A 26,299-nucleotide genomic window follows, 5' to 3' on the forward strand; every position below is an offset into this window, starting at 1 on the left:
GTTACATTTTTGTCACTTCTCAGTTTTGCTTAAGACTGGCAGAGTATAGAAAAAATTGATTCTCTAAGTTCTTGAGTACTTCCCCCCCCTTTTGCCAACTTACAATGAAAATATTCAAACATAAGAGAATTACACAATGAAGTCTCATATACCTACCAACTAGATTACACAGTTAACATTTTACTAAATTTGCTTTATCACATATATATGCAACTCTCTACCCCTCTATTCAACCATTAATTTTTGGTGCATTTTTAAGTAAGTTACAGACAGATATCAGTACACTTAAACTAAAATTCAGTTTTTATGTTTTTTTCTCTTTTTTTGTGTCATTAACTAAAATTGAGTTACGTTTTTTTGTTCTTCTTTGAGGTAAAACTTATGTACTATGGATTGTACAAATCTCCAGTGGAACATATGATAAATTTTAACAGAAGCAAATACCTGTGAAACCCAAACCTCTATCAAGATACAGACAGTGCCATAACACTTCCCAGTCAATCCCCTGCCCTCAAATAACCATTGTTCTGGTTTTACCTTCACCATAGATTACTTTTGCCTGTTCTAGAATTTCATATACATGGAATCATACACTCTGTGCTGTTTGGTGTAAGGATCTTTTTCAGCACGATGTTTTGTAAAATAATACATGTTGTTATATGTATCACTAATTCATTCTTTTCTATTGCTGAGTTTTCTTTCATTGTATAAATATACCACAACTAGTGTAAGCCCTTCTCTGCTTGATGAACATTTGGGCTACTCCAAGTTCTTAGCTCAGAGCTGCTATAAACATTTTTGTACAAGTTTTTTAAAGACATATTTTCATTTCTCTTGGGTAAATACATAGGAGTGGAATTGCTGGGTCATAGGGTGAGGTGTTTATTTAGTTTTATAAAAAATTGCACTTCTCCCAAAGTGGCTGTATCATTTTACCTTCTAATCAGCAATATATGAGAGTTCTGGTTGCTCTGCATCATCACCAACATTTGATGATGGTCACTCCTTGTAAGTTTTGCCTTTCTGGTGGTTGTGTGATAGTGTCATTGTGGTTTTAACTTGTGTTTCCTTGATGACTAATATGTTTAACACTTTTTTATGTCTTATTGGCCGTTTGTTGATTTTCCTTTCTGAAATGTCTGTTCAAATCTTTTGTCTGTTGTCTTTTTATTATTGAGTTGTAGGAGTTCTTTATATATCCTGGATACCAATCCTTTGTCAGATAGATGCTTTCCGAATATTTTCTCCCACTGTGTGGCTTGCCTTTTCATTTTGTTAATGGTGTCTTTGGATGAGCAGATATTTTTAAGTTTGATGAAGTCTAGTTTATCAGTTATTTTCTTTTATGGTTATTGTGTTCTGTGACCTAAGGTACCTTTTTTTATCTCCAAGTGGTGAAGTTATTCACACACATTTTCTTATAAAGCATTGTAGTTTTAGTTTTTGTTCAATCATCCATATTTATGTTTATATATAGTGTGAAGTAGAGATTGCGTTTTGTTTTTCATATAGATACCTAATTTTTCCATCATCATTTATTGAAAAGATTTTTCTTTCGCCATGGAATTTCTTTGGCACCTTTGTCAAAAATTAATTGAAATGTAAATGTGTGTCTGTATATGGGCTCTATTTGTTCAGTCTATTTGTCTGTTATGCTAGCACCAGTGTCTTGATTACTGTATCTTTGTACTTAGTAAGTCTTTGAGGTTAGGTGGTGTAAATGAGTTCTTCCTTTTATGAGTTCAAGAACCAGAAACTCAGCTGCTTCACTTGTGTTGATTGCTGTGAAAGAGCATGCTTCATTTCTTATCCCCCTTTCTTATTGAAAAAAATAATATAGTTGAAATTTTTTTTGTTCTCACCTGTGAAAAAAAGCTAAAATTGCTTCAATTTTTTTTCTGAGTTTTTCTGATTGTTGTTTTTCTATAATTTCTCCTTTTTGCCTCCCCTCCCCCATATTTTGCCTTCCTGGAATAAAACCTCAAATTTTCTTTAAGGTCTGGGTTCCCTTCTTACTGTTTCTGACAACATTTCTTTCTAAAGCTATTACATGGACTCTTAAAGCTTTTCTTATTCAAACCTCTCACTCCCCAGTGAAACTCCTATTCTGTTTCATCAGCTTCCTTAGTCCAGTGGTTTTGACCTGGGATATCAGAGTCTCTAGAAGAGCATATTTGAGGGAAGAGCAATTTTAAAAGATTAGTCTTGGCCTTGGCTAAGAGCCACTGCTCTTTGTAACTTTCTTTGCATCCCTATTTTATTCTTACCTGCAACATATAGGCATTTCCTGAAGGTCTTCCTTTGTCTGTCACCATTCTCACAATTTAGTTCTTAACCATGTACTGTGCTATCTTCTCTTGATCTTTTATGTTCTTCAATTAGGCATTTTTGCTTGGATATCTCACTATCATTTCAAACTTAACACAACCAAAATTGGGATTTATTTTTTAACAGAAAATAACCCTTTATAAGCACAGTCTCAAATCTTGTTAACATTTCCTTTCAGAAAGTTTCATATGTTTATCCTTTCTCTGTTTCCATCACCACAACCCAGTCAAAGGCCTTAGTACTTTATGACTAGGTCCTGACTCATCTCTAAGGCTCCAGGCAGTCTCTGGTTCATTCCATCCTGCTTGCTGTGCCACACTAATGAAATTCTTAGTGCCACTCTGAACACATTCCTCCCCTACTTAAAAACATTATTTTCTTTTTCCTTGATTTTAGTTTTTTTCTTACTTTCAACACCTTCTCTAAATTCCCCATCTCTTTTCTCCTCATTATTCTCAAACTTCCTCCACTTAAGCCTAGTTATTCTCTTGCAGAAGTACACCACCCTCACTCACTTTCTTTGCTTCACTCATTCTCACTTTGGTGTCTGAGCTCCTCTTTCCTTTGCCAGAAATTCCCTACCCTCCAGCCTCTATGCTCATCCCAAGTTCATCTCTTGACATTCCTTCATCGCCCTGTGCTCAGGCCGTGGTAAGCTGTTGTCAGTTCCTTGGACAGTGCCTCACTTTGCACTCCCTACCTCACTCTGTTTGCCAAGATGTCCCCATAACTCCAGACTTATCCATTGTTTAAGAACCTAGCATAAGTGTTAACTGCCTCTGGCAAGCCTTCTCTACTTTTGTCTCCTCTAAGAAGAGTTAAGCTATCCTTGTGCTACCACAGCAACTTGCACCTACCTCAGTTTCATGTTACATTGTCTTGTTTACTTACGTATCTGTCTCCCACATTATTCTCAACATTTTTTGAGTGTATGAAGACATTGATATTCATCTCTTAGTATTGCTCATTAAATATTTGTTGAGTGAATTTGGGGTAATTGGAAAGCTTTTCCTAAGTTGCCTAGAATCATTGAAAATTGACAGAAGCATAGTGTATTTAGGACAATGTTTTTAAACTTTTAGTAATGAAACCTGTTTCAAATAATCTTATGCAAAGCTTGAACACATAAAATAGACAAAGCAAAGTGGAGAGTATAAGCTAGAAGTGGTATGTGGTCATGTTCCTTTGTAGAGAACAGATCAAGATGAAGCAGATACAGCTCAATTTAAAGTCTTTGGTATTTTATAATGATAAAAGAAGATCTTATTTGTGTGCCTATTTTGCTTTTTATAATAGAGGTTGGCATTATCAGTCTTGTCCATAAGGGAATTGATTATTTCTAAGTCTGAAAAATTGGGTTCTCCATTAAAAAAAAAGGTAGGTTCTTTAATGTTACAGGCTTTTCTGACCAACATTGATCAGATTGGATTTATGGAGCCCCTTTATGATTGCAGTTACCCATCAAACAAGAAGACTATTTTTGTTGTGTAATCCATCACACAGTCTTTAAATGGTAATTTAAAAAATGTGTGCACAGAAACTTGTACATAAACGTTCATAGCAACATTATTCGTAATAGCTAAAAGGTGGAACCAACCCATCCATTCATCAACTAATGAATGGAAAAATGCAACTGATATATCCATATAGTGTAATATCATTTGGCAAAAAAAAGAATGAAGTTATTATACATGCTACAACATCAGTGAACCTTGGAAGAATTATGCTAAATGAAAGAATCTAGTCACAAAAGATTACACATTATATTAGTCCATCTATATGAAATGTCCAGAATAGGCAAATCTATAAAGATAGAAAGTAGATAAGTGGTTACATGGGGGTGATGAAAATGTTCTAAAATTGTAGTGATGGTTGTACAACTCTGAATATAATAAAAACCATTGAATTGTACACTTTAAATGAGTGTATTGTATGTGAGTTATATCTCATAAAGTTGTTTTAAGAAGATGTATTGAACAGTCTTTTAATGGGGCTTGTAAAGTAGTCTGATGCCATAGTCTTACAGCTTTAAGCAGCTCTTGGTAATTAAATAATTAATGACTATTGTACCATCCTCTCTTAACTGTTGGTTTATATTTGCTTACAGCGTTCTCATTTCACTATATGGGTATTGTGTGTGATTTTTCACTCAAACTTATTAGATATAATAAGTCTCTCAAGAAACTGTCTTTCTTAAACAATATAATACTAATGTTAAATTAAGTCAGATTAAAATAAAGTTTAGGGCTTCCCTGGTGGCGCAGTGGTTGAGAGTCCACCTGCCGATGCAGGGGACATGGGTTCGTGCCCCGGTCCGGGAGGATCCCACATGCCACGGAGCGGCTGGGCCCGTGAGCGATGGCCACTGAGCCTGCGCGTCTGGAGCCTGTGCTCCACAACGGGAGAGGCCACAACAGTGAGAGGCCCGCGTACCACAAAAAAATAAATAAATAAAAAATAAAATAAAGTTTACTTGGAAGGTTTTAGACATTTATTTAGTTTACTGAATACTAAAATAGTACTAGATATCATGGAACTTAAAATTGAAACAGAAAGTTTGTTGTCTGCCCTTTAGGAGTTTACAGGCTATTTGGGGTTGATGTCCTTAATGATTTTTGATTTCTCTTTTTTAATAGGTCACTGCTGTTTTTAATGAAGTCACATCATCTTTCGATTTAAATCTTCAAGTGTTACAGCAGTTAGATAGTAAACGACAGCAGGTCCAAATGACCGTTACAGAGACCAACCAGGAGTGGCAGGTGTTGCAGTTGAGAGTGCATACTTTTGCTGCATGTGCAGTTGTAAGCTTGCAGCAACTTCCGGAGAAATTAAATCCTATTATAAAACCATTAATGGAGACAATTAAAAAAGAAGAGAATACTCTAGTGCAGAACTACGCGGCTCAGTGCATAGCCAAACTGCTTCAGCAGTGCACAAGAAGGACGCCCTGTCCCAATTCAAAAATTATTAAAAATCTCTGTAGCTCACTTTGTGTGGACCCATATCTAACTCCTTCTGTCACGTGTCCAGTACCAACACAAAGTGGCCAGGAAAATTCTAAAGGTATATATCTAAAGTTTTATTTGGGGTAGAGAAAGAATTAACCATTTAAATTTGTTTATAGTCACTTACAGGTATAATTTAAGCACAAATCCAGTTTATGTTGGAGCTTTTTCCCATTTTGAGAGAATTTGCACATATTGCTAATAAAATCACAACCTCTTAACTTAAATAAGTTATTCATAAAAGACCTGATATATAAAATGACTGAATTCTATGAGACAGGTGTTAACGCTTAACTTCTCTTTCAAGACCATAATTATAGGGTTTACTGTTAACAGAGCTAGAAAACTTAATTATATCCAGTGGTGAATAAAAGTTCTTCCTGTAAAATTCTGGTTTCTCTAATTTAGTACATGTCTTATGAGATAAGTGGGCTCTGTTACCTTTAGCAAATAATGCTTAAACAGCTTTTCTATTTTCATCCAGAAAATTTATATGGAAAGTAACTGCTCTTTGTAGGCTAATCTCAAGGACCAATGTTTCTTCACATACCTTAGTCCTAAATTCCCCCATCCCTGTCCCTGAGAGCTATGTGAGGCAGCAATATTTTACAGTGGTTGGTGTTTCTGAATTCATGGTAACTATGGACTTTTTTTTTTTTAAAAAGAAAACTTACTTGCATTGTTTTTTAATGTTTCTTTTTATGCCTGGAAGCATTCATTTTTAAAGAATTAATGTACTTTTAACTGAAGGTACCTTCGTTCTTGCATGTAATATTTCTTGTTGTTAATATGATGCTGCAAATTTGGTTGTATTAAGTATGGTCCTATGCAAATATTAAAGCATTCAATGGTATAAATTATTGATTTTTGTTACCACTTCATTGTCTAAAGAAAATATTATTGGCCTATAAAAATTGAGGCTTAAAAGACAATTTTAAAATGTGTTGTATCTCTTTTGGAGCAGGAAACATTTGGTCACCTATATTATGCTTTAAAAGTTATTTAACCTTTTTCCTTAATAGGATCCAACTCTGAAAAAGATGGAATGCATCATACTGTCACCAAGCACAGGGGTATAATTACACTCTATAGGCATCAAAAAGCTGCTTTTGCTATCACAAGTAGGCGAGGTCCTACCCCCAAAGCAGTAAAAGCTCAAATAGCAGATCTTCCTGCAGGAGGTAGTGGAAATATCCTTGTTGAACTTGATGAGGTAAATAGTTTTCTTCTTTGAATACTCTGATTTTAAAACAAATATCTTACAGATTGAGAGCTAAATTGTCATATCAGCTTCTAGAATTGTATTTTAATATTTTTAAGTGAAGGAACTGGGGCTAATAACTTTTTGGAGTACTGCAGCAACAGGGTCCAGAAAAACTGAAAACTTCTTCAAATTTCTCATGCCTCTTATTATTTTTACCAGCTTAACTTGATGATTATCTTCCTAGGCAAGAAACCTTCTCAGTAGTGGGTACAAGAGTCATTCATGAATATAAACTAATTCCTATAACAGTGACTACAGAGATGTTAAGTAATAGTGAAAGCTAACTTTTCCCAGTCCTATCAGTGTCAGGAATTGCTGTTGATATTCAGAGGATAAGTTTATACACGTCAGAGTTTTACCTATCTGACTTTTAGTCAACTTGGAATTTATTAACTATGTGATGTGAGGGAGGTAGGGATCTAAATTTATTTGCCCACATGAACAGCCAGTTTATCCCACCGTTGAATCTTTTCCTTCCTGGTTTATAATGGTACCTCTGTTTTATGTTATGCTTTGTATATATAAGGATCTCCTTGGGCTCTCTATTCTGTTTCATTGGTCTACTTATTCTACAGTACAGTCTTCTTTAAAGATGATTTTAAAAAGTGTTTGGTTTTGGAAAATCTTACAGTCACATTGTTAACAATGGAATGAATGCTCTAGGTAGCTCTTTTGGTTGCAAGACATAGGAACTTAACCTGAGTTCAGCAATAAACTATCAATGCTAAAAGACATGTGTTTAATATATTTCTATAAAGTATAGGCCTATTTTAAGTTTCTTTTTTTAAACCAAAATCTTAGCTTATTGTGTATATTTCTTTTAAAATATTCTGTGAATGAAGGTTTTTTCACTATCTATATTCTTCCCATAATTTTAATCAAAAATTTATTGTAGTTTTAATATCTATACTTACATGGTTTACATAGTTCCTTCATTTAAAAATATATATGTATCTTTCTGGGGGGACAGTTTCTTTTCTATTTAATTATAATTAAATTACTGGGCTTCCCTGGTGGCGCAGTGGTTGGGAGTCCGCCTGCCGATGCAGGGGACACGGGTTCGTGCCCCGGTCCAGGAGGATCCCGCATGCTGCGGAGCGGCTGGGGCTGTGGGCCGTGGCCGCTGAGCCTGCGCGTCCGGAGCCTGTGCTCCGCAACGGGAGAGGCCACAACAGAGAGGCCCACGTACTGCAAAAAAAAAAAAAAAAATACTGATAAGTAAGAGGTTATTAATCTTGTGGTTAAATTAAATAGATGCTCATATTCTATCCCTTAAGCAAATATAAATAAGGGCCCATCATTTTATCTCCTTTTCCTCTCTCTACCTGTTTCTTTGGGGTGGAGAGAAGAAAAAAACATGTTACTTAGAACTGTCTCTAGAAACAGCACATATTTGTCTATTCCTTATCTCCAACCCCCCGAAAGTATTTTACTTTGGATGTGAAAATCTAGTTAGGGATTTTATGCCCATGTAAGTTTAATTATTGAGAAATGTTTATAGTTATGGTAAATATGTCCAGTAATTGCTTAATTAGTTAATGGTAACACTGTGAATTCTTAGGTAGTGACTTTTAAATTATCTTAATAACATTTCAAATGCATTATACTTTTTTCTCAAATTTCGTTTTCAACTAACATTGAATTTTAGGCCCAGAAGCCTTACCTGGTACAACGGAGAGGAGCTGAATTTGCCTTGACAACTATAGTGAAGCATTTTGGTGGTGAAATGACAGTGAAGTTACCACATCTCTGGGATGCTATGGTTGGTCCATTGAGGAATACAATCGACATAAATAATTTTGGTGTGTACATATTTTTCCGAGTTGCATTTTAAACAAATTTCAGTATATATTCATTACGTATGTCCTTATAAAATAACAATGCCTATACCTGTTTATCCCAGGCCAGCTGGTAAGTTTTTAAATGGAAGGTTGGTACAAACATTTAATTTATTTTCATGTCATTTTGCATACTTTTTGCTTTTTACTTTTTCTATTACATATTTAGAAACAGATATTTGAAATGGATCATTATGTTAAACATCTTTAGTTGCTTTAGGTGTAGTACCTCAGCAGTTAAATTAAGGGCATGGTATTTCATTTTACATTATAAAGCAAAATAGACTCTCCCACAGTACCTGGGGGAGTGCTAAAACTTTCTGTGGGCTCTAGATTTTAAAGAATTATTTGCAAGGTAATATGCACTTAAATCAATATGTTTTAATAGATGGAAAGTCCCTCCTGGAAAAGGGAGATGGCCCTGCCCAAGAACTGGTGAATTCTCTGCAAGTTTTTGAAACAGCAGCAGTGTCAATGGATTCTGAGCTTCATCCCTTGGTAACTAACTAATGCAAGTGTAGTTTTTTTTCCTAGTAAAACAAGTAGTCTTATTAGACTTAAGGCTTGAATGAAAAGTGCAACTTTGATGTCATCTCTTATAATTGCATTTTCTTTTATATGCTATATCTAGATTCCTTCTTTCCTGACAACTCAACTCTTATGGGCTTTGAGGCAGAGCTGGGTGCATGAATGATAGAAAACCCACTCTGGGAGCTTAGAATACAGGGCAGTAGGGACAGGGCTCTGATGACACAGAAGCCAGGTGTAAACAGGAAAGAAAGCCGCATCCCTATTCATCTATACCATCTTAATAATATAGTCTAGGAAAGGAAGAGTACATGAAATAAAACCTCTTTCCAAGATAAATGTAATGGTAGAAGGAAGTTACCTCTCAGAGATGAAACTAGTCAGTGGCAAAGATAGAACCTGGGTTTATTTTTTGACTGTTAAAATATCTCTTACCAAAAAATTGGAACAGAGGGAGGAGGAACATAGACTAGAGAATTAATTGTCTGGTTTTTCCATTGAAGAAAGTATTACTCTTTCCGTATAACTGCAATAGGAAGCTCTCTGCAGTTTATAACATTGTGAAGGGTGCTATCTCCAATTCTCTATTCCCATCTAATATAAGAGGGAGAATCTAGGAGAGAGTAGAGAAGAGTGAAATTTTTCTGTTTATATAGTAATAAAGCATATTCTTGTTAAATTTTGCGGATTTATCATTAGTAAAGAAGGGCAGAATCCTTTATATGCTCACCCTCCGTGATCAACAGCATGCATTCAGCTGAGCTGTAAGGCTAGTCTGTTGAGCAAGTACCTGGATCTCATGAGCATTAATCCTGGCTTCCATGCAGCAGACATTTAATAATGGGATATGTTGTGGTCTTGTGATCATATTGCCTTTGGTAAGCCAGGAAGTTAAAGTGGAAAATACCTACCAAAGTATAGTGCCCAGAACAAAATCGAGATCACTCAACCCAGTGAATAAAAAAGTATGTACCTAAAACTAAGCCATATTGGGAGGGGGCTGATGATGTGTGGTGTCATTTTCCCACCCTTAGTAGGAGATTTTTGCAAGTCCCTTTGATGCGTTCCCTGCTAATTTTGGAAAGAATTGAGTGTTCCCTGATGCCTAAGAGGATATTGAACAGGGGAGATTCCTTTCTATTCTTTTTAAAAGCATTATAATAACAACTTAGATTTAAATTTTTATTGAGGATGTTTTGACAGTAATGTTTTGAGGTAATTGGAGATATTCTTGGATTTAGAGTTACTTAGAATATTAAGAGCCTCTGAGTATGGGCCGTTATAGTTATATTTTAAACAGTAGATTCCCTAATGAGTGTTCTGATTATCTTAAACTTTTTGTTTTTAGTTGGTACAGCATTTGCCTCATCTTTATATGTGCCTTCAGTACCCCAGCACTGCAGTGAGGCACATGGCTGCTCGTTGTATAGGCGTCATGAGCAAAATAGGTACCATGGAAACAATGAATATTTTTTTGGAGAAGGTTCTTCCATGGCTGGGAGCAATTGATGACAATATCAAACAAGAGGGTGCAATTGAAGCACTTGCCTGTATCCTTTTTTATTTTGACAAACTATTCAGAAATTATATTCATTTTATTTAAGGATGACTAAAATAAAATTTATTCAAATATGCACAGGGATTCCCTGGTGGTCCAGTGGTTAGGACTCCATGCTTTCACTGCTGAGGGCATGGGTTTGATCCCTGGTCAGAGAACTAAGATCCCGCAAGCTGCGCAGTGCAGCAAAAACAAAACAAAACAGAACAAAAACTAATACGCACATAACCTGCCTTGTTCCAAAAAGAAACCTACTTTTTTAGATTTTATTTTGAAGTGTATTTTTATTACATTATAATACATTATAAATATATTTACATTTGATTATGAAAATATTCACACAGAAAGTCTGAAGAATTACTATTAATTTTAAGAGATCTTTTTACAGGCAAAAATTTTATGTACCTCATGAACTATTTATCTAGTAACTAATCTGTTTATTTGGTTTATAATCAATTTTTTAAAATATTAATCAGATATAGGTAGTTCTTATAAACATATTATGTTTGCTTTGTTCATTACTTGGGTAGAAAATGACTAAGTATATACTAAATAACTAGAAATATACAGGCAAGCTTATTTATTTATTATTATTATCATTTTTTGCGGTACACGGGCCTCTCACTGTTGAGACCTCTCCCGTTGTGGAGCACAGGCTCTGGACGCGCAGGCTCAGCGGCCATGGCTCACGGGCCCAGCCGCTCCACGGCATGTGGGATCTTCCCGGACCGGGGCACGAACCCGCGTCCCCTGCATCGGCAGGCAGACTCTCAACCACTGCGCCACCAGGGAAGCCCTACAGGCGAGCTTTTACCAAGGGTATGGCATCCACTGACATTCTTTTCTCGAAATAACCCGAAAGATATTTCGGTATAAGAGCAAGAAAGACGGGTGGAGATCAAATCAGTTAGAAACTCTGGCTCAGAAATGCTAAAGATTACAGGAGGACTGAACTCACTGGGCCTGCTATGTCCAGTTTAAGATTGTTGAGATGTTGGTGGGAAATTTGGAATTAATCTTTGACGCTGAGTTGTGCTCCCTTGCTTGCAATTGTAACTCAATTTTGGTATGGGAATTCTAGAAACTTGTAGGAATTTCTCTATGGAAAAAAGTCTTATTAATAAAGTTACCTCCAGCCTTCCTCAGGTGAAAAACATCATTTTATCTTCTTAATCATGAGAAAGTTACATAATGTTCACAAAGGAGTAACATTGTACAAATGCTGTTATAGTTGAATCATAGACCTTGAGGGACAGTCAGTTCTTCATAATACAGGTGAGAAAATGAGGAACTGTTTTAGAAGTCATGGTCTTAGTTTGTGAAAACATCTACCTTGGAACCAGTTGGAAATTTCCTTAATAACTTACTCAGGTGTAATGGAACAACTGGATGTTGGTATTGTTCCATATATTGTCCTTTTAGTCGTGCCTGTGTTGGGAAGAATGAGTGATCAGACGGACAGTGTAAGATTCATGGCTACACAGTGCTTTGCAACACTAATTAGACTCATGCCACTTGAGGTAAGTTGAAGATTCTTGGTTTATGGACTTAATGTTTTCAGTAACTTCATAGTAATTGTAACCCTTTTTAAAGAACATGTCAGGTTTAAAAAAAGATTTGAATATGTTTATGTTATAAGTGTTAAGAATTTTATGCTTTAATGGGTAATTTTTTTTTAACACAGTGTTTTACATAAAACTATGGTTCTGGGACTTCCCTGGCAGTCTAGTGGTTAAGACCCCACTGCAGGGGGCACGGGTTCAATCAGGGAACTAGGATCCCACATGCCACACGACACGGCCAAAAATTTAAAAAACAAACAAAAACTATGGTTCCTAAAAGAATGATAATTCAATGATGCTCTTCTAGAAATAGAATTGTTCCTAAGTATCCCTGGTAACATCTATGTAAAGATTCTGTTCTGAAGTTTACGTGAAAGGTAAATTTGAAAGATAGTAATTGAAAGTGTAAAAAGCAAATGATGTCTCTGTTGGATTATGGAGAAAGCAGACTAGAAGGCTGAAGTTGGAGAATTTTGGAGTATATTCATGCTACAGAAATAATATATGTGGCCAATGGGGGAAATAGAAGTGCCTTGAAGCAAGGGAAAAGCCAGGACCCTTCCACTTAGCCACTTATATATTTTTATGGGATTTTTGTAATTCAGGAAGTAAGTATATATGCAGTTCATCCGTGTTGTAGTATGTCAGTAGCTCCTTTTGGATGTATTATCCTTTTGGGTGTGTTTAGAGTATTACTGGCCAAATAATACTCTATTTTATGGAGACACCACATTTTGTTTATCCATTCACCAGTTGATGGACATTTGGCTTATTACCAGCTTTTGGCTATTATGAGTAATGCTGCTATGAATGTGCACTTTATGCACTTATAAAGTCTTTGTGTGGATGTATGCTTTTATTTCTTTCCTTTAATTAATTAATTTATTTTTGGCTGCGTTGGGTCTTTGTTGCTGCGCGCAGGCTTTCTTTAGTTGCGGCGAGCGAGGGGCTACTCTTCGTTGTGGCGCACGGGCTTCTCGTTGCAGTGGCTTCTCTTGTTGCAGAGGACAGGCTGTAGGCACACAGGCTTCAGTAATTGTGGCACACAGGCTAAGTAGTTGTGGTGCACGGGCTTAGTTCCTCTGCAGCATGTGGGATCTCCCTGGTCCAGGGCTCGAACCTATGTCCCCTGCATTGACAGGTGTATTCTTAACCACAGCGTCACCAGGGAAGCCCCAGAACATGGATTCTTAACCACTGGGCCGCCAGAGAAGTCCCTGCTTTTATTTCTTTTGAGCAGATATTTAGGAGTGGAATTACTGGATCATATCATGTTTAACTTTTTAAGAAACTGCCAAACTATTTTACCCAGAGTAACTCTACCATTTTATATTTCCACCAGCAAAATACAAGCGTAAGTTGGATGATAGCCTCTCTGAAAAAAAAAAAAAATTGGCTATATCTGGTAAAGTTGAAGATTCCCATCCCAATGACCCATCAAATCTATGCTAGGTATATATCCTAGAGAAATTCAGAATACATCCAAGACACACCTTCAAGAATACTATTTATACCATTATTTATAGTAGTCTAAAACCACTCAGCTACTCATTATCTGTAGAGTAGATATGTTAACTGTGGATTATTATACTGCAATAAGAACGAACAAAGTACAGATACATACGACAATTAGTGAATCCTTAACGTAAGATTCTATTTTTATGACGTTCAAAAATAGGCAAAAGTACATGGGATGCATACCTAGGTGATAAAGGTATAAAGAAAGGTAAAAAAGAAACTGCCATGAAAAGTCAGTAAAATGATTACCTCTTGAGGAAAGGAGAGTGGGTTATCACTGGGAAGGAGCTCACAGGATCTTGTAGGATGATGGCAGGGCTGTTTTTCTTAATCAGGCAGTAGTTAGAGAGCTGTTTGTTTTCTAATTTATTGATCTGTACATTTGTTTATATATTTCTCTGCATGAATATTTTTTCCACAATATGTTAAAATAACCACCGTGACTAAAAAAATACTAGACTACTGTATCAAAAGACCCAAGTGACATTTCCTGAATTGTTTCCATCCTCTGCTTCCTAGGTCTTATTCATATCCTTTAACTTTTGGGCCTTGCATCATCTTATCTGTGAACTAAGTTGATTATGCTTTGTCCCCTTGGTCTTTTTTGGCATTGAAATCAATGAGTGATGAGAAACCATCATGTGTTCTTTGAGCAAAGGAGTAGATGATGAAAGCAGTGTTTTAGGAAAATCAGTTTAATAGCTGTTTGAATGTGGATTAGAATGTAAGTGCCCCCAGAGCCCAGATCCACTGTGAGGTGATAAAGAGTCTAAACTACTTTTTTTTTTTTTTTTTTAAACTACTTTTTTTTTAAGGGAGAATAACAGTACTTGATAACAAGTTGGCAAAGAAAAGAGATTTTGAACTTTAGAGATTGAGAAAAGATTGATAAGATTCCCTTTGATAGATGTGAAAATTACAAGGATGTGATGCATATTTTGCTTCCAGCCATGATAAAACAGATTTATCCTCCTACCTTAACTTAGAAAAACAGACAAAATGAATCAAACAATGGATTTCAGACATTGAACAACAAGGGAACAAATGAAATGCCCTAGCTTACTGCCTGGAGTGAGTTTCCAGACCATAGGACAGGGAAGTGAAACCTAAACAGAGGCTAGCAGAGTCAGAGTGCAGAGAGGACAAGATGGGTAGAATTTGCAAGGCAGAGTACCTGAGAGGAAGTAGCTGCACAGAGAGGAAGCTCCAGAGGTCCACACAAAGGCTGAGTATTCATTCATCTGTGCATATGTATGAGAATATGTTTGAGACTGGGGGGAAAAATCAGAAAGGAGTAGGTGGAACAATTCCCAGAGCTCACACAGGGTCAAGAATAGGTATTTCCCCCAAGCTGAGTCAGAGGACCTACCATATAGGGCACTGAGTACAGTCCTTAGAAGTATATTGCCTGAGTAGCAGGGCCAAATTAACCCTTGACAGAAGACTGATTTGAACGCACCTTAATAAAGCTTAAAAGCAAGCCTGAAAAGGATCAAATTGGTTTCAGGTAATTTAACTATATCCCCAAAAGAAAAAACTGTTTAACCCCCAAAAGTTCAGCACCCAACAGCGTAAAACTTACGACGTTTAGCACCCATCAGAAAATTGACCAGAGGGAGTTCCCTGGTGGCCTAGTGGTTAGGATTCCAGGCTTTCATTGCCATGGCCAGGTTTCAATCTCTGCTCAGGGAACTGAGATCCTGCCCCCCCAAAAAAAAGTTAACCAGGAGAAAAGTCAGTCAATAGAAGCAGACCCTGAAATGACCCAGATAATAGAATTAGTATACAAGGACATTAAAATATGCTCCATATGTTCAAGAAGGTAGAGGGAAAGCATGAGTGTGATAAGGAGCAAAATGGAAGACATAAGAACAACCCAAATTGAACTTCTTGAGTTGAAAGATATAATTACAAATAAAAACACACTGGATAGGATTAATAGCAGATTAGATGCTATGAGTTTGAAGATGCAGCAATAGAAACAAGAATGTCATGCAAGTTAATTCCTGTTTCACTTTATCTTGATTTGCTCTGCCCCATCTTCATAGGAAGAATCATGTACTTTTCAGTCAAGGATTCAGAGAATATAAACCAGTGGTTTTGATAGAAGCTTTAATTCCTTGCACTATTAGTAACTCTTGCTGCTTTTATAGGAATTGGGGTGAGGAAGATACTCAAAGGAAGGGTTCCTGGCACTAAACAGTATTTATGAATCCTAATCGTTGTTAGGAAATGTCCCTATTGTATGGCCTTATATCTGGTGGTCATTTATTAAAAGGTCCATGAGGATAAATGTTTGAAGATTTCTTACTTATAAAGCACTGTGCAGAAAGGCTTCATTTTGATGGTTGTCATTATGGTATTAGATGTGTTAAAATGTTAGTTTCTATCTTACTTGACAAAGTTGTTAATTCTAAAACCTTTTGAGGGAATTCCCTGGCAGTCCAGTGGTTAGGACTCTGCGCTTCCACTGCAGGGGGCACAGGTTTGATCCCTGGTTGGGGAACTAAGATCCCTCGAGCCCTGCAGCGCAGCAAAAAAAAAAAACCTTCTGAAAATATAACATGCAATCATCTTAAGACTCAGTGTATACACCTCACTCCTGATACTATTTCTGGTATTATAAGGAACATATATTTTAATTGAATTTAATTGAAGTTCTTTTCTGAGAATTTTACATTTCTTAACTTTCACTTTACATTTCTTTTTTTTTCTTTTTTCTTTTTTTTTTGTGATACGCGGGCCTCTCACTGTTGTGGCCTCTCCCGTTGCGGAGCACAGGCTCCGGATGTGCAGGCTCAGCAGCCATGGCTCACGGGCCCAGCCGCTCCGTGGCATGTGGGATCTTCCCGGACCGGGGCACGAACCCATGTCCCCCACATTGGCAGGCGGACTCTCAACCACTGCGCCACCAGGGAAGCCCCCAAGGACATTCTTAAGTGAAACCACCTTTAAAAAAAAGCTGGTGTTGACCACCTAGAGGGGTGGGATAGGGAGGGAGGGAGGGAGGGAGACGTAAGAGGGAAGAGATATGGGAACATATGTATATGTATAACTGATTCACTTCGTTATAAAGCAGAAACTAACACACCATTGTAAAGCAATTATACTTCAATAAAGATGTAAAAAAAAAAACCTACAGCAAAAAAAAAATATATATTAAAAAAAAAAAAGCTGGTGGATGGCTGTGAGGAATACTACAGTGACTACCAGTACACTTGGTGACATTGCCTTGATTCTTTCTGAGGCACAAGCAGTTTTGCCCATTATTTTTGTGCATCAGAACAAATGTCAACACAGTGAAAAAAGTAGTCTTTCTTTTGTTATGAAATAGTTGACGTCAATAACCCTTTGAAAAGGTCTTAGAAATCCTGAGGGGTCTGCAGACCACATTTTGAGAACCAATACCCTGGGGTATCATAACACTAAAATTGAGAAGCTCCAGTAACAGGATTTCACTTAAAATAAACTGTACAATTTTATTTGCCTCTTTATCAAGTAATGCCATGGTACTGGAAAAAATAAATTGTAGTTGTGTTCTTTAAAATATCTCAAATGTGTTTATTTAGTAGTCTCATTATAGCACTTTTAATACCTGTCAAATTCTTAAATATTTGTCTTCCAGTCTTTAAAATCATACTATTTTTGAATTGCTTTTTTCTCTGCATTTATATATATATACATATATATGTTTTATTTTTGGTATTCTTTATAATTGAAGTATAGTTGGTTTACAATATTGTGTTATCTCTGCATTTGTATTTTGATAAGATGTGAAATGATTTCATAATCTGAGGATGGAAAAATTAATAAATAGTAGCAAATAGTTTTAATACACTTTAAAAAACAATTTTAGGCAGGCATTCCAGACCCTCCAAATATGTCAGAAGAATTAATCCAGTTGAAAGCCAAGGAACGACACTTTTTGGAGCAATTGTTAGATGGGAAAAAATTAGAAAATTACAAGATTCCAGTACCAATCAATGCTGAACTCAGAAAATATCAGCAGGTAAAGTTTTATACTTATAAATAGTGACTATTCCTTGTAAATGTGCCTTAAAGAGTTTAAAAATTGATTTATTAATTCAGTTCTTCTGTCTAGTGTCTTATACCCATTTATTTCTCATTGCCTGTAAAAATACAGATTTTTTGGTCTGTGTAAACATGTTCTTTACAAGAAAAAATTTGTTATGATCTGTTCACATTTATCATTTTTCTTTTTCTCCCAACCTTTCAGGATGGTGTGAACTGGTTAGCATTTCTTAATAAGTATAAGCTTCATGGAATTCTGTGTGATGACATGGGTTTAGGAAAAACTTTACAGTCCATCTGCATTCTAGCAGGAGATCATTGTCACAGGTAATTTTAAATGTTATTTTAAAAGAAGGCTTTCAGGTGCTGAGCAGTTTAAACGAACTGGTTAATTCCTTGTGTTTTGCTGTCTAAAGGGCCCAGGAATATGCAAGATCAAAATTGGCAGAATGTATGCCACTTCCTTCCTTGGTGGTTTGTCCGCCAACATTAACAGGTCATTGGGTGGATGAAGTAGGTAAATTTTGCTCCAGAGAATATCTCAATCCATTGCATTATACTGGACCTCCCACTGAAAGAATAAGGTAAGAACTATCCAACAAAAAAATGTTTTATCTTTTGCTTTAAGTAGTTTGGAAGAATAAAATCGATTAAAAATGAATTCTAGTTAGCTTTTTTGGTTGTCAGACATAGCAACTTACTTATTTAAGAAAGGTGAGTGAATAATAAAGATATAATCAGTGAGACTCATCAAAATTCAAGGACTTTAGCCATTGTTAACAATCAGTTGGGCTTTCTAAGTTTTGGAGCCAGGAAACTGTCAGGAACCAAAACCATTCTCTATGCCTTTCTTGGAAGTCTTCTGATCATAGTATCTTCTAGGTGCTTCTGTTGTATCGTCATTTTCTACTCACTTTCCCGAAGTGCTCCCTCTTTCTTCTTCTCTCTCCTCAAAAATGCTTTTTGGTCCACAGTGGCTTGCTCTAGTTGCCCTGATACCACAGAAACGCTAGAGTTCTATTAGTTTTACCTTCTTTCTATCAACTAGTACATCTCTGTTCCTAAATACAAATGTTGAAGGGTGGTATATCATTGATTTCAGTTCATCTTTTTTTAAAATAAATTTATTTATTTATTTTTGGCTACACTGAGTCTTCGTTGCTGCACACGGGCTTTTCTCTAGGTGCGGCGAGCAGGGGCTACTCTTCGGTGTGGTGCGTGGGCTTCTCATTGCTGTGGCTTCTCTTGTTGCAGAGCATGGGCTGTAGGTGCACAGGCTTCAGTAGTTGTGGCACACGGGCTCAGTAGTTGTGGCTCGTGGGTTTTACAGCGCAGGCTCAGTAGTTGTGGCGCATGGGCTTAGTTGCTCTGTGGCATGTGGGATCTTCCCGGACCAGGGCTCAAACCCGTGTCTCCTGAATTGGCAAGCGGATTCTTAACCACCGTGCCATGAGGAAAGCCCTGATTTCAGTTAATCTTTTAAAGCTTGGATGGTCATAGATTGCTGATTAGTCCATAGATTTGCTGCCCTTCTGTTAATAATAGCTAACATATATTGAGCACTTACTGGCTAGGCATTATTCTAAGCAGTTTTATTTACATTTAGGTAAAATTGTGTATTCTCATAATTACCTTATGAGGTATGGGTACTATTATTCCCAGTTTGCAGATGAGGAGTCCAAGACATGGGGTCTGGGAAGAAGGTCACTCAGCTAATTAAATGAAGATTGGAACACAGGCAGCTCAACAGCTTGTACTCTTAAAGAATTTATTGTAAAAGAATTCATCCATTTACAAGTGGTAGAAGCTCAGCTCAGACTAGCTTAAGCAAATGGCAAATTCATTAATTAAATTGAGAATCTCAGGGGGTGAATTCTTGCTTCAGGTACATCTAATTTACTATTCTTCCCCACGTATAACTTGTTCTGTTGATCTCTACTGGACTTCAGTCTACTGTTGGTAGGTAAGATGACCATGGGCATTCTCCTAGCTTGGCAACTATAATAAACAGAAATCTTCTCTCTCCCATCATGAATATATCAGTACCTGAGATGACTGACTGGCCTTGACTGGGTCATGCCCCCAAACCAGTCTTTGTGGTCAGGGGATAAAATATTGTGAATGGCTTGACCTGATTAAAATGCTTCATCTCTTTGGTGACTATGAGGACGTGTGATTGATAGCTCCCCCTCTACCCCCGAGCACAACATGGAATGGTGAAGGAATAGTGAGTGCCTCCAAGGAAGAGGTGTTGGCAAATAAAGTTAAAATGACCTCCACATTTTGAGTCAGGTACCTGTCTCTTTTCTAATCAGACTGAGTTAGGGCAACAAGGCCAAGTCATAAGAAGAATGGCCTTCAGGTGTCAGGGTCATGGATGTAGAGTAAGCAGAAGGGAATATTGGGCTTAGGTAGATTGAAAGCACTTTATACAATGGCATCTGTGGTTTTCCCTTTGAAAGCATATTATAAACTTTGCAGATTCCCCATTTTGTAATCTTATGTATTTTTAAATACAGGTTACAGCATCAGGTGAAAAGGCACAATCTGATAGTGGCTTCATATGATGTTGTGAGAAACGACATAGATTTCTTTAGGTAAGAATTAAACTTTTTTAAAGAAAGACTTAGTATCAAATTCAGAGAGACTTAGTATTTTCCTGCCTCAAAGACTTCATATTGTTCCTGACATATAGTAAAAGATGCTAACATTTTTGTTTTTCTTCAGAAATATTAAATTTAACTACTGTATTCTTGATGAAGGCCATGTCATCAAAAATGGAAAAACAAAATTGTCAAAAGCAGTAAAACAACTGACTGCTAATTATAGGATTATTCTTTCTGGAACACCAATCCAGGTAATTATTTACCTTTTTTTTTTTTTTTTTTTTAATATTTGCCATGTGGAGAGAAGGCTTGGCATTTGACAGTGAATTAAAGAGGTTTTTTTAGTTTATAGGAATGATAATTTCCAATAATTATCTTGCTTTTATAATGGTTCATTTGGTATGTAGCAGTATGTGAGCAAACTAGGTTTTAAATCTCATATTTAAAATGTAATTTTAGGCTATGTAAATATAAGTCTTATAAGACATAAGTCTTCCACATTGGCCATCTTCCTTCTGCAGTATAATACAATCTGATTTAACATTGAGAAGCTAGAGATGATTCAGAGGTGACTCATCATATAGGAGAGGTATGAATACCTGAGATTAGGAAGCAGTTGAAGGAAAGAGATTGTAACAGTTTATCTTAGAAAAGGAAGGAGATGGCTGAGTATGTAGATGCCTTTAGATATTTTTGAAAGATTCTCTTATCTTCCAGAGGAATTGGTTGCAAATGTTCACATCTAGCTTGGATAGCCAAGTCTGATGGGAAGATACCCTCCATCCTTCTCCAGTTGGCAGGAGGGTAGACACCAAGTGACCTCTAAGATTGCTTCTGACTCTTAAAAAAATGATGGTTCTTTATGTATTTGTTACTTTTCTTTTAAATTTATTTTTGGTGATAGACTGACTACTAAAGTATTATGGTTTTGTCTATTAAGTAAACACTTCAGATTTTAATAACCACAAGAGAGAACGTAATTACAAACATATGAAAATTTAATGGAAGTAAGAAAAAGTACATTTAAAAGGGAAAAAGGGACTTTCCTGGTTGTCCAGTGGTTAAGACTCTGCCCTCCCAGTGCAGGGGGCATGGGTTTGATCCCTGGTTGGGAACTAGGATCCTGCATGCCACATGGCACAGCCTAAATAAATAGATAGATAAATAGATAGATAGATAAATAAATAAGAGGAAAAAATCACTCTTTAGGTTTGTTTTTTTGTGTGTGTGTGTGGTACACGGGCCTCTCACTGCTGCAGCCTCTCCCATTGCAGAGCACAGGCTCCAGACGCGCAGGCCCAGCAGCCATGGCTCACGGGCCCAGCTGCTCCGCAGCATACTCTTTAGGTTTGATATATCAAGATTTGTTTTGCTTATATGGAAACTTCACAGTATTTTAAAATTGATTATAGCTTTCACAACAAAAGAAGTATTTGTTTGCTTAAAGGCTCTCTTTTCCCCTTCCACACCTCAACAGTTTAGCTCTGAAGCTGTAAGGTGGGTGGGTTTCTGCACCAAACAGCCATGGTAGCCCATGAGTCATGGGGCAGAGCCTAGGTGGGATTAGAAGGGTTTCAGTATAGAATGGCAGCCCAGCATGGTGAGCCACTGCTTGAGCCTGGTGAGGAGGGCTTCTGGAAGGGGTAAACAGATGGGATGGTACCTTAGGATCCACACATACTGGGAAAGCATCTAAAATGAAAAGGTGTTGATTTCTTTTTTCATGAAACTCCAACAGAATTGGAAAGAACCTGTGCCTGTTCCTCATGACCCATAAATACTGGGTAGACTTGACCTATAACCAAACTCTTCTAGGTTTTCCTGTGTTGAAGAAATGGTGGTAATTGGCCAAATTTCTTAAATCTTGCTGCTAATCTGAGTCTCAAAGTTAAAAGAATCAGACATGTATTCATCTTTCTCTTCTATTTACTACTTGATGGAACCTACCAGTAGGATTTAAATACCACGGACCAAGGCTTATTCTGGTGGAAGAGACTTGAAAGTTTCCTCCAAATAGGATAGAGTATTTTCTCCAAATTTTACACGTTAAAATATAGACTTATAGAGACTTCCCTGGCTGTCCAGTGGTTAAGACTTTGCCTTTGCAGGGGGTGCGAGTTTGATCCCTGGTCGGGGAGCTAAGATCCCACATGCCTCACGGCCAAAAAACCAAAACAGAAAACAGAAGCAATATTGTAACAAATTCAATAAAGACTTTAAAAGTGGTCCACATCAAAAAAATCTTTAAAATATATGTATATATAGACTTATACCCAAAAATGTGGTGATAATCTATGCCATCACAGTGGGCTTTCATTAATGTTCCATTTTTAAGTGTAAGGAAATAATCCTAGTACACAAGATAACTGGTGTTCCTTTCTTATATTCAGAACAACGTTTTGGAGCTGTGGTCATTATTTGATTTCCTCATGCCAGGATTTTTGGGGACTGAACGCCAGTTTGCTGCACGATATGGTAAACCTATATTAGCAAGTAGGGATGCTCGAAGCTCCAGTCGTGAACAAGAAGCAGGTATGAAAAAGAGATACAGTTATATACTCTGTGCAAGTGAATATAATTTATATCTAACTTTTGGGAAGCCATTTAATCTTATTATTAAGAGAAATTAATAATAATAATAATAAATAGAATTAAGTTAACTCTCTTATTATTAATAGGTGTTCTCGCGATGGATGCACTGCACCGCCAAGTCCTGCCATTTCTTTTGAGAAGAATGAAAGAAGATGTTTTGCAGGATCTACCGCCCAAAATTATTCAAGACTATTACTGTACTCTTAGTACTCTCCAGGTTAGGAATCTGGTGATCGCAATTGTGGTTGTTGGTGGTATGTTTATTAGGGGAATGTTTTGAACAAGCCACAAAAGTATTGAATAAAGGGGATTTAGCCTTTGGTTTATCACTCTGATCTAGCTTCTACTTCCTTAGACTTCAGGAATACTCAGTTTCAAACAGGTGTAGATAAAACCTAAATGAATCTGTTTGGATATGTAAGTACACATTTGGGTATGTGCATTTTGAATATAGCATTAAAACAAAATCCAGTATCATAATTGCTTTGTTATATATGTCTAGTTAATTGAAAAAGTTGAAAGGTTAAAATGATATAGAAGTAAGCCAATGTTTTATAAGGGCCAGAAGTCTGCCTATAATGTCATATCCTTGCAGCAGCATTATAGGTGTATACATCAGGGCTAAGTTGGGAAGTGGGACCTTGTCCCTTTTAAAGTATTGCCAATAAATTTTCAAAATAAGTATTGGCTTCTGCACAGTTCTGATTTTGTACATAGAGACTATTATCAAAGGAATTTATTGTATGCCTTTCCTTGTGCAGTAATTTTGTAAGGGGAAACTGTCTCTTCTCTTAGTAAGATATGGCCTATAAGCAGAATTTTCTGTTTGAACGTTTACTTTGTGTTCTAGGTTAGTGAGCATCAGTCTGTTTCAGTATTAGAGTTGATTTAGTATAGTCAAATGAAAAAAAGATATACAGACATACCTGGAAAACTGCTGCTTTCCCTCCAGTGTATAGACATTTAACCTTTTAGTATTTATCTATACAACCTGAGTTTAGTGGACAGGACACTAATTTAGATGCTAAGAGCTCTGTGATCATTTATATTATCTACCTCATCTCTCTGAGCCTCCATCCCTCATTTGTAAAAATTGGATTAATATTTCTTGAAGGAAAAATTTTTAGAGGTAATGAAATCAAGACTTTTTAAAGTTAAGTATAATAAAGAGAAGGTGCCATATGAAAAAACCTGAGATGATATACTGGTGGTGGTATTATAACATCCTCATAAAACACATTTAAGTAGTCTGGAGGAAGGGGGCTGGGGAGGGAAGTGACATTTGGGTTCGCTTTGCACCTGCAGGTTTTTATTCTCTGACTTCTGTTCTCTAGCACTCTAGATTCTCTTCCCTTTCACATTGTTTTAGCATATACAAGGCAGGAACCCAGACTCCAAGATAATACTTTGAACTTGGTATGGGTTCTGCAGTTAGTATCCTTTTTTAAACTTGGTCTTTTGAAATATACCTATTAGGGTCTTGACCACATAACTTCACTTAAGGAAGATTTCCTCATTTACTTGTAAGGGTTAAAGTTCTCTTTTATTGGTAATGTATTTCTCTTCTTGAACAGAGTGGAAAAATTGGGTCTAGGACTATTTGACTATTTTTAAAAATATTTTAGCAGCCAAACAATGTGTTAAACTTGTTTTCTAAATGTAATTTAAAAGGAATTTACCAAGATGCAGTGGATCATCTGTAATCAAGTAGTGAAATATAGGTATCATAATTTATTTTCTTTGATGAGGGCTGATTTAAATTACTGCTTTTATTGGCCTTTGCTAGTTATGTGGGGTTTTTTGGGGTTTTTTTTTTTGCGGTACGCGGGCCTCACCGTTGTGGCCTCTCCTGCTGCGGAGCACAGGCTCTGGATGCGCAGGCTCAGCGGCCATGGCTCACGGGCCCAGCCGCTCCGCGGCATGTGGGATCCTCCTGGACCGGGGCACGAACCCATGCCCCCTGCATCGGCAGGCGGACCGTCAACCACTGCGCCACCAGGGAAGCCCGCTAGTTATGTTTTGAACAATTGAAAATAATTATACTTATTGCTTTCATGGGGGGAATTTTACAGGTTCAGCTCTATGAGGATTTTGCTAAGTCTCGTGCCAAGTGTGATGTTGATGAAACAGTTTCTTCAGCTGCACTTTCTGAAGAAACTGAAAAACCAAAGCTTAAAGCTACAGGCCATGTATTCCAGGTATATATTACAGTCCACTTTTTAAATGTTGTTGAACAATGTTCTTCAGTGCAGCAGTTTTTACATGGGACACTGAAATACGGATTTATTTAGTTTTTTTCAGTATTGTGTATACATTCTTGAAAATAGGTAAAAGTACCAATTTATTTTCATATTCATAATTAGTAATTAATAAGTAATTTAATATTAAAATTAAAGTAAAAACCACAATATATGTTTGTATATTACATTAAAAGAAGGGTTTTAAAATAGAGAAACTTATTTTCTATTCAAAAAATATTTGAACATCTACCACAAGGCAGTAATTTTTCTATAACCTCAGGGGTTAATTAAAGCAGTGGACAAAACAGACCCCTTCCCTTGTAGAGGTGAAAATTGATTAAGTAAGTAAAATATATATATCATGTAAAAGAAAATAAAGGCAAGTATGGGGTTATACAGTATAGGAGTCACAGTAGGTTGTGGTTTTCAATAGAGTGATCAGGGATGTCACTGAGAAGGTGACATTTGAGGGAAGATCTGAAGGGAGATTGAGACATGCAGATATGTGGTGGTGGGGAGTGATTCCAGGCAGAGGATACATAGAGCACAGAAGTCCTGAGACACATGATGAATGTGCTTGAGAAAAAAGAGTATCAACTCACTTTTTTTCTTTCCCTTTTGAAATATTCCACTGTAGAATACCTTCCAAACCCCCTTGTCACCAATAAATTAAATACTTGTAGCAGTTTTAAGGATAGAAATGGGAAAAGGTGATTTTGAAGGCTTATACCTCTCCCACAGTTTCTGTCATAGTGCTTACGGATACAGTTGAGACCCAAACTATAAGCCAAGTAAATGACAAAAGACAAAGGGTATGGCTGAATCAGAGAAAGAAAAAAAAAGACCTGAGGGGGTTCTGATTCTCAAACACAACCACTTGAAACACAACCACCTAGTTCCACCTTACCTTTCCCACCACCAGACCTGTTGAATCAAAATACTGTGTAGAGGGGAGAGATTTACAGATTTATAAGGTCCTCAAGAAGTTTTTATACCCACTGAAGTTTGAGAAACCTTTCTTTAGAAAATGATGTCTAGTTCTAGAATCATCTATCAGCATTATCAGGCACTTTGAGTGGGAAAGAGTTAGCTAGGAGCTAATAAATAAGACATTCTTTCACGAAAAGCTCATTGTCTAGTGGGGGTGACAGACATAAACAGTACAATTTATACAAGTTATAAATGCTGTCACAAAAATAAATACAAGTTGTGTAAGATGAAGACATCA

At 36.7% G+C, this 26,299-nt stretch overlaps 1 protein-coding gene across 1 annotated transcript in view; it reads left to right on the plus strand.

The window, feature by feature from the left end:
• BTAF1 (B-TFIID TATA-box binding protein associated factor 1) overlaps window positions 1-26,299 on the plus strand; it is a 93,168-nt gene that overhangs the window by 60,509 nt on the left and 6,360 nt on the right. The window contains exons 20-33 of the mRNA XM_032608293.1: window positions 4,965-5,391; window positions 6,356-6,546; window positions 8,246-8,399; window positions 8,824-8,933; window positions 10,312-10,513; window positions 11,893-12,041; window positions 17,458-17,610; window positions 17,839-17,960; window positions 18,050-18,217; window positions 20,153-20,230; window positions 20,361-20,490; window positions 22,630-22,771; window positions 22,918-23,048; window positions 24,904-25,029. Coding sequence (XP_032464184.1) covers window positions 4,965-5,391; window positions 6,356-6,546; window positions 8,246-8,399; window positions 8,824-8,933; window positions 10,312-10,513; window positions 11,893-12,041; window positions 17,458-17,610; window positions 17,839-17,960; window positions 18,050-18,217; window positions 20,153-20,230; window positions 20,361-20,490; window positions 22,630-22,771; window positions 22,918-23,048; window positions 24,904-25,029 — 2,283 coding nt within the window. The remainder of the gene's footprint in view (window positions 1-4,964; window positions 5,392-6,355; window positions 6,547-8,245; window positions 8,400-8,823; window positions 8,934-10,311; window positions 10,514-11,892; window positions 12,042-17,457; window positions 17,611-17,838; window positions 17,961-18,049; window positions 18,218-20,152; window positions 20,231-20,360; window positions 20,491-22,629; window positions 22,772-22,917; window positions 23,049-24,903; window positions 25,030-26,299) is intronic.

This window comes from Phocoena sinus, chromosome 16 (assembly GCF_008692025.1).
Source record: "Phocoena sinus isolate mPhoSin1 chromosome 16, mPhoSin1.pri, whole genome shotgun sequence".
NCBI lineage: Eukaryota > Metazoa > Chordata > Mammalia > Artiodactyla > Phocoenidae > Phocoena > Phocoena sinus.